The sequence below is a fragment of the Cupressus sempervirens genome, chromosome 3 (genome assembly GCF_028749045.1).
Source record: "Cupressus sempervirens isolate cs-2001-9-10 chromosome 3, ASM2874904v1, whole genome shotgun sequence".
In the NCBI taxonomy this organism is placed as follows: Eukaryota; Viridiplantae; Streptophyta; class Pinopsida; order Cupressales; family Cupressaceae; genus Cupressus; species Cupressus sempervirens.
Genome location: NC_143120.1, coordinates 697,455,546 through 697,468,448, shown reverse-complemented (window position 1 = coordinate 697,468,448; position 12,903 = coordinate 697,455,546). Strand labels below are relative to the sequence as shown.

Below are 12,903 nucleotides of genomic sequence, written 5' to 3'. Positions count from 1 at the left end.
GTTTCATACTTAAGAAATTTAAAATCTCCAATTCCTACTCCACTCTACAATCTAGATAACCTTTCTTCAAAGGTAGGGCATACCTCTTAAATATGATATGCTCTGCTTCATCTTCATCATCTCCAAGTTTTAGTTTCCTCCTTGGCTTGGTTCTTCTGGTGAATACATTAGGGGATGATTTTTTAGGTTTTGTTATTATTACCTTTCCCTTCTTCTTGGGAGATTCTTCTTCTTCAAATTCCTCTTCCTCTGCATGCTCTTCTTCTCCTTCTTCTTCATCTATGTCATCTCCTTGTCCTTCAGTTAACAAGAGAGGGGAACTAGAGGATTTGGTGGCCTTGAGTAACTTTTCCACCTTCTTTCTTCCTCTTTTCATTGCTTGGGGAAGCTTGATTTCTAGAGTGTTTCTGGGCTTAGCTTCCTCATAAGTACCAAAATAAGGTGCCTTGGGGTCAATAGGCTCATTCAAGAGAGCTTCAATGATCTCTCTTATATCATCAATGTTAACGTCATAACTCAGGGGCTTCACCCATGCCACTCTTGGTCTGGCTGCTTAAATATGTACTTTGTCATAGTCAACTAGAAAACAAATATCTTGCTCATAGTCCTCCACTAATTTTTTAGGGATTTTGAATCTACTTTTCATTTTCTCCTTGAAAGACTCAAAATAGGCATCCATTATGCTTTCACAGTTATCACCCATTTCTTCTATAAACTCATTGATTTGATATAATACTGGTGTATCCTTCTTCCATACTACAGTTCCTTTGGAAGGGAAGAATTTTTTAACATAAAGGAATAGAAAATTTAACATTAACCAAAATTACATAGATTGTTCTTTTAGATTCGGATGCTCTCCATATTCTTGCTGAATTGAATCAATTGCATCTCAGAAAGGTCAAAGGATAAGTTATTCTTCACCATCTTATATGCTAGGTCAACAACTTCATATGGAATGTTGTTCAATCTGCTGAAGCTATAGATTTTGTGAGCAATCACATGGATCTGAAACTTTAGCTCCATGTTTTAATTCCATTAAGTTTCATGCCTCTACCATCCCACTCAGAAAGAGTTCTCTTAGATAGTTCAATGCAACCTAGGGTTTATGTTGTCTTTGTCTTATTCAACATTGGCAACCCTATTATCCTATGGATGACCTTCTTTGTAATTTGGATAGGGTGATCTAACCATAGATGCATTTCGTGGACTTGGCTCATAATGAACCTAATCCATTTTCCTTGAAAATTTATTGGCATGTACAGGATATGGGTTAACAATTTGATTTTCAAATGCTTGTGCTCAAGTTTCAAGCTCTCATCCACACATAATCCATTGTCTTGGTTATTTTCTAGGGTTCCTAGTTCTTGAATAAAACAATGATAAAATGACCAGATATCATGGATTAATAGTACCTTAGGAGGAATTTGCAATTGTGCTTCAACAAGATCAAGCTCCTTTGCAATGGTTGGACTCAACTTGAATGTGGGAGCCTTGCAATTAACTCCTCGAATCAACATTTCTAAACCATTCTTTGTTTTGCTACTTAACAATGTCATGTTTTCTCAGTGATGCTTCTATAAGAATTTGCCTAAGGGAAAAATTCACCCAGGAACTAAGAACTCAAACACAAGCACACAATAGACCAAAGAGAGAGAGAGTATGATCAGAATGACAATGTATTCAATATGCCATAATTCATAGTACACTAGGAGTGCCTGTTTATAAAGGCCTCTGAGATACATCTAGAATGCCTCGTAATCAACACCATGATGTGTCATACAACCAAGCACATGTCCACTAGATATGGGTTATCCTCCATTAAGCACGTAAGTAAGTGCGGTGATGAGAGGATAAGCCTACAAGGGTGTGATGTGCAAAACAATATTGTAGACACCATGTGCTTAAATAGAGTTGTGTACTCCTGTGTTGTCAATGTGACAACTCAAAAAGGTGTGCAAACTCCTAAGTGTCTCACAAATAAACATAATAAAATAATGCAAAATAATTAAATAATGCATTAACCTAAGTAAACTTAAGTAAGTGTAATAAGTAAATACTTATTTACACCAACAACTTCAAACACAAAAAAATTCAATGGCAATAGCTTTGAATCACTCAGGGCTCAGGAATGCTCTTAGCTCTTAACTCTAAAAATTTGTAGTGAAACAATGCTCTTTGTTTTCTCCTTTTAACAAAATTTATTCTTCAAGTCTCCATTAATACGTCATACCAATGTTCACTCGGTGACAGGTTGTCTTCCACTTGGCTATGTCTTTGATCACTCAGGAGACACCTTCAACTCAAGAACAACTCTTTACTCGACAGGAACACGAAACTTGAACTTGGTAAAGTAACCAACTTGACAAAACTTGCTAATGACATGCAACCCGACCTTGTTCGGTAAGGTCTTGTGACCTGACCTTGCTCACTAAGGTCTTCAGTTGTCATCTCAACTCGATGATCCTTGTGCATCTAGAATATTGATATGGATCTTTTGCTTGCTAACTAGAACTAATGTGAAATGTCTCCTTCATAATCGTAGTTCTAGTAATATTCATAGGTAACTAGTTTGAGATGGTTGAGTTACCCAACTCATTGACTTCGGTATCAACACTTGATTCCTTAGGAGATTTCCTTACCCATTTATGCCTTATTTGACTTCTGATGTTGTCATATTTTTCTTTCTTTTCATCTTCAATTCTACCTCGATTCATGTAGTTCTTGAAAAGATGTCCAAGTTCTATACATACAAAACATCTCTGTAGTATCTCTTTCCCTGGTGTGATGTTTTATGCAATTTTCTCCAATGTGCCCAAACTCACCACAGTAGTGACATTTGCACCATGTGTTGTAATCTGAACCAAATATAGCTTTGACAATTTGTTCTATTAGGTTCCACTTCTTGGGTTCTACATTCTAAAGATTTGTGTCCTTGTTTGTTGCAATTGTGACATTTTCCTTCAAACTTAGGTTTCTCTATGCATTCACTTGCTCTATGTCCATGCTTATTATAGTTGTAACACTTTCCATTGAATTTTGGCTTACCATTGCTCCAACACTTGTTTGATTACATGTAGGCCTTTTGTTCTTTTGAGCTCCTTGCTGAGAAGATTTACCTTCTTCTGTATATCCTAATCCATCTTTACCTTTGTGTCTAAATTGAGTTTTCTTATCTAGTTGATTCATGCTTTCTTGTGAATTCAGTATCCTCTGATTGGTATGCTTATCTATGCTGAGATCATTCTACAATCTTTCATTTTCTGTCCTCAAGTTGATAAGCTCTTGATTTGCATCATTAAGTTGATCAATCAGACTTATTTGCTGAAGAGATAGTTGATTAATATCATTGTCCTTTTCTTCTATTTCTTCTTTGGCTTTGTCCTTTTGTTCCATAACTTCACACATTCTGACTGATTGAATTTCTTTTTCTCTTTTCAACTTTCTAACTTCTTCATGAAGAGTAGGGTTCTTTTGAAGTAGATCTTTGATTATTGCATCAACTTCATCTGAACTTCTTTCTTGACAAATGCCTTCAATTCTTTCTTCAGTGTAGAAATTGTCCTTTGTGTATGCTGCAAGATCTTTTCTTCTTTTCAAGGATTGAGAGAGTTTCTCCTTCATCTTCTTGAATTGATCCGTGGCCAATTGCAGATCCAATTTTTCATTCTCAATAACTTTCTCTAGTCTATAGACTTCCATTGCTTCTAATCTTTTCTCAAGCTGCTAAAATTCTGATGTGAGAACCAATGCTCTGATACCAATTGTTGGAAATGTAATATAGACTAGGTGATTGAGAGGGTGGGGAGGGATGAATCGGGGACCAATAAAGCTTATACTTTATTTTAACAATTAAACTTTCACCATGAAATTTGATCTAAATGCATGTATGAAAGACTGAAAGCAATAAACATTCACAACACTTGACACAATATTTGGTAACCCAAAAACCTTCCAAATAGAAAGTAAAATTGGGGTGGGGATGATCCTTGATGCTTACAAGGCTTTTAAGAATAAATTTATTAGATCTTGATTGATGGACTCCAACAATTAGAGATTTTAGTGATCAAATGTATATTTCATGCATTTTTGATGAATTTTGGCTTAAGTCACAATTTTAGATGTTTTCCTTGTAGGTTATTTTTTGCAAGGTTAATTATCCTCATGAGAAACACTTGATTGGGAGGTAGTTATTAACCACATAACGTGTAGTTAAATGACTTCAAGTCTATATAAGAGATCATTTTTCTTTGTAAAAAGGACCTTTTGAAACTTTATGAATTGAGAGAACAACTTTATCATCGAAGTAATATCACTTCATGTATTGAAAACCAAGTAAATTTGAAAGTATTTTCAATATATATCTTTGGTTATTCAAATTTTACCAATTGTATTCATCGTATGAGAATATAACATTTCATGATTTGTCTTTTGTGATGGCAAATAATCAATTGAAATTTGTTCAATGTGATCAAGTACCTTTTAGTGGTGTCATGAAAGCATGCCTCTGATATAGAAAATCATAGTTGCTTCATTTGATACTTATATGCGTAGCTCATCAGTATTCTTCATGGAGTGTAAATCTTTCTTGATTTGAGTTCTTGTTAAAAGTTTGTACATTCTATTTGTAGGAATGAGTGTGATAAATCTTAGTACTCATTTTTCCCTTAAAGCTTTTAAAATCTAAAATTTACATCTTATAAGGGAGCTGCCCCTCTAAACATAGACGAAGGTCGCATATCAAGGGCCTATCCAAATGTTGAAAATAGTTTGCCACACACATTTCATTATGCTGAGTTATGTAATTCATAAGTGACAAATTTGATTACCAACAAGTAGTTAACAATATAAATAAATAAAAAATTACACATATACTCATCAACAATAGATAATATTCCCTTTAAAATCCCTTCAAATGCATTGAAAATAAAAAAAATAACACGATTTTTCCAACTCATTGCCTAGTCATTTCCTTGGAAAGTTATTTTCAATTTTTAGATTGCTAATGATTTTTCCCTATTCTTCTTACGTGTTTCTGCATATTGTTGAATAAAAAATATTACTAACATTGTATTCCTCTATCAAATTAATAAAACCCTAACGTCACTATTATATTTCCAACATATTACATCAGAAATTAGGGATCAAATATTCTCTAGTATGAACACATGATATAATATTTTGCAACTAGCGAAGTCCTCGTAATGCAAAGTAGTAGAGATGGAGTGATATAGATAGAGATATATGGAGAGAGGACAAATAGAAGAGATAGAGAGAGAAACACAATAGGAGAGATGGAGTAAATGAGAGAGGAGGGAGGAAATGACAAATAGATAAGAGATATAAAGAGATGGAAACGTAAAGAGATTGATAGAAATAGATAGAGAGATGTAGGTAGAGCAAGAGATATATGGAAATATGAGAGATACATGAGTTAGAGATGGAAATAGAGTAGGAGAGATGGAATGAATGAGAGAGGAGGAAGGGAATGCCATAAATAGATAGAAATATAGAGAGATGAAGATTGATAGAGAGTGATAGAAATAGATAGAGAAAGGTAGATAACACTAAATAGATATGGCTAGAAAAAGATAGAGAGATGTAGCTAGAGCTAGAGGGAGTAGAAGGATAGGGAGATATAAAGAGGTAAATAAAGTTATACAAAGATAAATATAGTTATAGTGAGAACTATGAGGTAGATAGAGTTAATCATAAAGAACAATCTCACTGTTCTTTATGTACCACTCTCCTCTTTATATTTTCTCATAATTGATCTTCAATATATCTTTAACATACCCATTATACACTAAGATACAATTACTAATAACATAAAACTATCTATGTTCTCTTCTCTTTTAATATCTAAACTACATAACTACAAAATTTCCTAAATTTGTTATGAACCACTCAAAATAAACTCAAAATTAATAATACACTAAAATGATTGCTTTCTTGATAATTTAGGAGACTAAGACTCCCAACCCATATTTGCCTAAATAATGATATTAATCACCAATGCAGGAAAAAACTGAAGAAAACTATGAAAAAAGATAAAATATAAAGGTTTCAACATAAACCCAACCACAGGACCTGATACACCAAGTTTAACTACAAATGTTATTTCCTAACCCGTGGTTAATAATGGAATTTTAGCGTGGATATAATTCTTACGTTTTTCTTCTGCTTTTCCTTTTTCCTGGGCTCTCTGATTCAGCCTTCCCTCTATAAATTCTAGATATGACCGGGGTTTCGAACCGCGGTCCATGATGGTAGCTCCCGAACCCAAATTTATGCTATGCTAAGTTTCCGGAAAATCAGTTACACGTAAGTGCTTCTAATATTTTTCAGTAATGGCCAATTCAGAGCAGTTGGTTTTGAATTATGTATATTTGTACTCGGTATTTTACAACTTTTGGGGTATTATATCGAAGCTGCACAGAAAGAGTGTTTTATGCAGTTAAATGCAGTCCGATAGGTTGTACAGAATCAATTTCATCAATTGTTTTGTTATAAGTCATCTATTTCACATGAATTGTAAAATATACGCGGGAGGCGCCTCATATATATGAAAAATATTCTCTTTGGAAATAATTCCCTTCAACTGTCCTGAGCTTGTGAATGCTATCCCCGTATATTTAGCAATTTCATTGCTAGTAACGTAACTTCTTCATTGGTGTGGATTTTGCAATAGAGCACGTTTCTTTATGGCCTCAATTTTTGGAAAGCAGAGGATTACTGGGCCGTTTGACAATTACTTCATTCTAGTCATACGAAAACAAAAAGCCAATTGGGGTATAATTTGTCAAAGTTTTGCTTACATTTGGTGCCTGTGAGGATCGACATTCAAGAAAATGATTCCTTAAGAAGTTATCATCTATTTAACTAGATGACAAATTAGTCCAGCTTCTTGAGGTTCATTTTTAGCACGGAAAGCAGGAAACTCCGGTTTAGGGACGGGGACCTTTTCTTGTACGAGGCTCACTATCTGCTGTGATTTTGTTTACATTTCATATAATTTTACCCCTAGCTATATTCTTGTAGACATTGTTTCAAATGATGTCATCGATCATGACCTAATTGCTGTCTCTGTATCTCATATTTTTTGTAGTCACTATGGTTTATCAGTAAATTCAATACCTGGTTCACTCCCGAGTAGCTATAGAGAATGCATCATGTAGCTTAACCTATTGCTTGAGGGTTTCGATTCTACCACATTTTGGCTGGCACTCGCTATCAGTTTTATATTCGCCCCATAGTAATCTGACTACATAAACAGGGGAGCGTGCCCATGGGACTTGGCTTTAGGCCACCTTAATAGCTTTGGCTAAAACACCCCTTTTTAGACAACACGAGGTTAGGTCATGAGGTCAAAAGTGGAGGAATTCAGGTAGAGTGTCCCTGTCCTAAGGAGGGGTTTATAAAGCACCTGTAAATCCAAGAAATTGCCTTTGCGCTGTTTGCTGCTAGACGAAGGTTCACAGTAGTAATTCAACCTCTTAGTGACGGTGCTTGAGGTTTTCATTTGATCACGATTGTTAAAGGTGAAACTAAGTTGCTTTGACTGAAAATTTGCATACAGGCGCTTTTCTTTTTCAGCATGAATTACATGTAGATTGATGTGTTCTGGAAAATGGGACTTATAGAATTCAACTCTGGTTTGATCTATTCCACTTATATGGCACAATTTCGTTTTTTCACTGACTAGTTGGTAAGTTGGGAAGCTTTCAGTTTTTGAGGCAAGTTGAAAAAGGATCCGTGTCTGTAGTGAGGAAAGTTATCTGATTCATTTCCCTTCTATGGCTAGAGAGGTTGGATCAAGCATTGAATGAGAATGTTTTTGTTGTAGACTTCCTCTCATATATCGATGACAGCCTAAGAATGTTAGATGTCTGTGACCAGTCAAAACAATGCTTGGCTAGTATTTTAAATGCTTGTAGTACTTCTTAATTTGTAAACCCTTGCTTGGTGTTCCCTGCTTTTTTATTAACAATGTATTCCTCACTTAATGTACTTTTTTTATGATAACAGGTGGTGAGCTTATTTGATTCTCGCTGTGCATTCAACAGCTAAGAACTATATTTATTTTACTGCTGGTTAATTGAACATATATAGAGAATATCACACCTGATATTTTATCCAAGTTTTGCGTCTCAAAATTGTAGTATCATGGATTTGGGCTTTGTACATGGTGGATGGCTTTTGCTAGTGAATGGTGATCCATGAACTATTGGGTTGATTGAAACTATGGAAGTTGATGTGGAGGGAATGGAATCTACCTACCAAATTAAATTGAAATTCTAGGTAACCAGTTTGGTTTTGATGGATTTTTCTTAGTTAGTCTAGACCAGTTTCATTTTCAATGTATTCACAGAGGCTTGCAAATCTAGTTTACTTCATGATTTTTTTTCACACGGTTCTGAGATGACAAAAATAACTTTGAAAAATTATTTTTCTGGCCAGAGGAGTGCAGCACCTTGCCAGATGTCAATGTACAGTAATTGTTTGTGTGAGAATCAAGACTGTCAGCAGACAAGGAATCAAATGCAAGGATCAAAATTATGTCCCATGCAGGGAAAAATGAAAGATTCCATCATGCACGGCAGATGTAGCTAGTCTAGATTGAATTAATTTTATGACAGATCACATGTCTTTTTTCATCGTCGAGGTTATTTTTCATTTTGCCATAACTGTGATCAGATACTAGCACAAACAAGGAAGAAAATGGACCAGAAAGCTCTGAAAAAGTATCCACTCAGGTCAGCTGATTACAAGCTATATGAGGAGGTTGGTCAAGGTGTTAGTGCAACTGTATACCGTGCTCTTTGTATCCCATTCAATGAGATTGTTGCTGTTAAAGTGTTAGATTTGGAGAAATGCAATAGCAATTTGGTATGTATTTGTGAACCTCTATTTTCATCTGAAAATGTGTCATTCGTGATGAAGCTCCTTAGTTAAAGATTGTGAAACATAAGCAGTTTTTATGTACATGTTGGGCATTTAATGTATGTTTTGGAACTTCTTTTGAAGGGAATGTATATTTTTTGTTCAGTGATAGAGTTTTTGTGCAAACAAAATATGCACAAGACAATGCTAGAAGTACTCTTAATCATTTACCATCAAATCGATAACTGTGGATCTAGATGTTATGTTTTTACAATGATAATGAGCTGTTATTTTCAGTCATTGCAAGGTTGATGGTACTCGAGGGTCCAATTTATATCATTTTGAAATACTCACAGTACATTTGTTTAAACATTTGTAATTCAAAGCTTAAGGTTACATGAACTCTTTTGAAGAATTCAAGTTTGTTTTTGTTCAATATCTATGAGACATAAGCAAACATTTACACTAATACAAACAAATGGGCTTTATTTTCAATACATCAATATTAATTAATTTCAATATTTGTTTATGCATTTGATTGTGTATGTATTTTTAAGCATCACAAATGTTTTGGATCACATTCGTGATCCATCATCTTATGATTTTACTTATCCTGCATTCTCTCTTCATTCTGATAGTCAATCACGAAGTGTGATCTGAAATGCTTATGATGCTAAAAATAACACACACAATCAAAGCCAGAAACGAATATTGACTTCAAATGGATTGTGGAATGTTGACAACAATTTGTTTTATCATCAATACACTAATACAAACTGATGCAGGAGCATCCAAGGTGTAATGACAATCTTGCATCACATAAAAAAATGTGTTTTTGATTTCAGTTTGCTTCGGTGCATATTCATGATGCTTTTTTTCTTTTTAAAGTTTTCAAGGACAAATTAGAACTATCAATGTTCAAAAGACAGCTAAAAGTAGGAGGGTTTCTATGTTTATTAAATTTGCATATGAGCACATTGGGACTTGAAATTTTCGTCAAAACTCGAGAATGGTATATTGTACATTGTGGATGACTTTCAGTCAAGATTAGTTCTAGGTTTGAAAATATTAAGTTTTCGAGACTCATGGAAACTCCTTTGAATTAACTTTGGAGGATTTCCAAAGTCATATAGCACTTCAATCACTTATATTTAAAATGAAATGGGCTCAATTGGGTGCATGGATAACAAATTATGGTTCCTGGAAGTTGAGCTATCTTGGGAGGGAGTAAAAAATCTTAATTTTTTGCTTGAAAGTGCATAAGGGCTATATATGATCACTGTTTGTTCATTATTTCTGGTAGTTGTTTGATGGCGGGAAGGTGGTAATGAGCGAGAAAGAATGAAAGACAAAAACTAGAATTATATTTGAAGATACAATAAGGGGGAAAGCTCCAGAGACTGGAAGAAAGAAGCTGTAATGTGTTTCAGCGCATTGGAGATTTTATCCTTATTTTGTTACCCATTTCTGCAATGTAATTTGTTTTCAGTTCAATAAAAGAACATTCGCATTTTCCTGTGAGCAATCTGTGTTGTTGTGTATTGTGGGATTTATCCATCATCACAAACTGATGGGCTTTGTCTTTTATGACATGCAAAGTATTTTTATGTCAGTTTGGCCAGTGGTAAGTAGGTTTCTAGTGCAGACAAGGATAGGGGGTCCAATTAACATCAGCCTTGCCCTTGCAACCATGTCCTAGGTTGCAATAGTTGATCCAAATTAACAAAGATCACATTAAAAAAACTTAGATTTCTTTATTTGTTACACCAAAGCTAAAATACAATAGACAGATTCCATATAGATTGTCGTCGGTAGAAACTGTGTCAGCCGATGGAGTGATTGTCGTCGGTGTTTCTGTAGCTGACGGGGTGATTGTCGTCGGTGTTTTTGTATTCTGTAGCCGATGGGTAAATAGTTTGTAGCGGACATAATGTTTGTGGCCGACGGACTCCTTCGGGAAGGTTCGGCGGATAGTATTTATATCCCGTCTGGGATCATTGTAAATCATCATTTATCTTCTTATCTTATGAAGCATAATATAATGTTCTGGCATATGCGAATAATCTAAGGAATTCTGCTGTTCATTGTCTGTGTGCATTTCTTAATTAACCTATGTGGTAAACATATATAATGTTCTGGCATATGCGAATAATCTAAGGAATTCTGCTGTTCATTGTCTGTGTGCATTTCTTAATTAACCTATGCGGGTGACCCGGGTTCGTTCCCCGGCAACGGCTCCAAATGTTTACCGCATAGGTTAATTAAGAAATGCACACAGACAATGAACAGTAGAATTCCTTAGATTATTCGCATATGCCACAACATTATATTATGCTTCATAAGATAAGAAGATGAATGATGATTTACAATGATCCCAGACGGGATATAAATACTATCTGCCGAACCTTCCCAAAGGAGTCCGTCGGCCACAAACATTATGCCCGCTACAAACTATTTACCCGTCGGCTACAGAATACAGAAACATCGACGACAATCACCCCGTCGGCTACAGAAACACCGACGACAATCACTCCGTTGGCTGACACAGTTTCTACCAACGACACAGATGCTCTTTGTCAGATGAGTTCTCCTTTTAAACTCTTTCCCATCTCTCCAAGAGTCTTACTTCTCTCAAAGGGCCCCTTCTATCTCATTAACAAAAAACAATTTATAGATCAGTTTTTCTAAAACTTAATCTCTTGTCTTGTCACATTCTTGCTTACTGTTTGCATTTGGGATGATTCGCTGCATTCTTCTTCTGCTTCATGGGTTGAAACTTTTGTTGTACTTCTAATTACAGCAGCAATGATGTGGTTGGATCTTGAAAAAAATACTACTGTGATATTTCTAATCACAGCAACAATGATGAAACTGCTTTTTGGTTGTCTGGTTACTATTCTTTGTGATAGTGCCCAGTTGCATCTTCATTTTCTAAGTGCTGCATTTGCATATAGTAAACAATTTTGAAATCCTCTTTTGTTACTGCTTCTGTGTGAAGTCAACAACTGTCCTGTTGGTACAAACGACTTCTTCTTGTGGGGTTTTCATACCATCACCCCATTGCAAATGGGGACTGCCTCTTTTTGCTTTAGCAAGGATTTGTTGTCTTATGTGGTTATAGTTGGCAACATTTTCAAGTCTCCCAAGTTTGAGGGCGAGTTTGAACAATTTTGGGGGCGAGTTTGAACAATTTTGGCCTGCTAGGAAGTAATATTTGTTCGGGGTTTGCACAAGTGTTTTGATGTCCTTTTTAGGCAATTTCACAACCTAAGTCCTAGTGGAAGAATCAAGTCTTAGTCTAAGTAAGAAAGGTTTACATGCTTGGGACATGGGACAAGGATTTTGAGCAAATTTGGAAAGTGATGGATTTCCAGCTATAATTTCTCCCCAAAATCTCAAGATTGTCTTAGGACAATGGGTTGTGAGGGATCCTTACAAAGCTGACAAATTGATTAATGCAATGTTAAAATGATGAAGATAAGGAAGAATGGTAATTTTCTTAAAGATAAAATCTGTATATATGAACTTGGTAGAAATCCCCTGACTAGAGGATTCCTACTGTGGAAATATTCTCTCCTTAGGATTTTCATCCTTCTCATCAACTCAAAATTGATCCAAAATTATGTTAAGGCATGGCAACTTGAAATTGAATGGCATGAGGGGTGCGAGATGGTGAGCTTTGGGAAACCTAAAGGGCCAAATCATGCAGGATTCCCATTGTGGAAATCCTCTCTCCATTGGATTCCCACCACGTTAATCCTCTCAAGCTCATAATTTCACCAACCTTTCAAGGCACTCAAATCTGGTTTAAGGCACGAACTCAACATCATGAGTGAAAATGGAGCAAGAGATTGTTAAGGAGAGGTCGAAATGGGATACATTTTGGTAATGGCATTTCAAGGAAATCATGTTTGGTTGATAGTTTTGAAAGAGTTGATGAAAGTTAGAAAATGTTTAGTATCAACTTCAAGAGATATTTTCTCTTTATTAAAGGATTAAATAGATCTACAAGATAAGGATGAT

The 12,903-nt window shown here is 35.3% G+C and overlaps 1 protein-coding gene across 6 annotated transcripts in view; it reads left to right on the top strand.

Annotated features, from left to right (window-relative positions):
* Positions 1-6,185: 6,185 nt before the first annotated feature.
* LOC149568649 (uncharacterized) overlaps positions 6,186-12,903 on the top strand; it is a 240,319-nt gene continuing 233,601 nt past the window's right edge. For 5 of the 6 annotated variants that reach the window (XR_016362597.1, XR_016362596.1, XM_089821523.1 and 2 more), the window contains exons 1-3: positions 6,188-6,321; positions 8,026-8,298; positions 8,458-8,886. Coding sequence is in view for 4 of the 6 variants with exons in the window: in XM_089821523.1 (XP_089677649.1) it covers positions 8,719-8,886 (168 nt within the window). In the remaining 2 variants the exon portion in view is untranslated. Of the gene's footprint in view, positions 6,322-8,025; positions 8,299-8,457; positions 8,887-12,903 lie in introns of all 6 variants that reach the window. The other variant, XM_089821524.1, reaches the window with a different exon arrangement.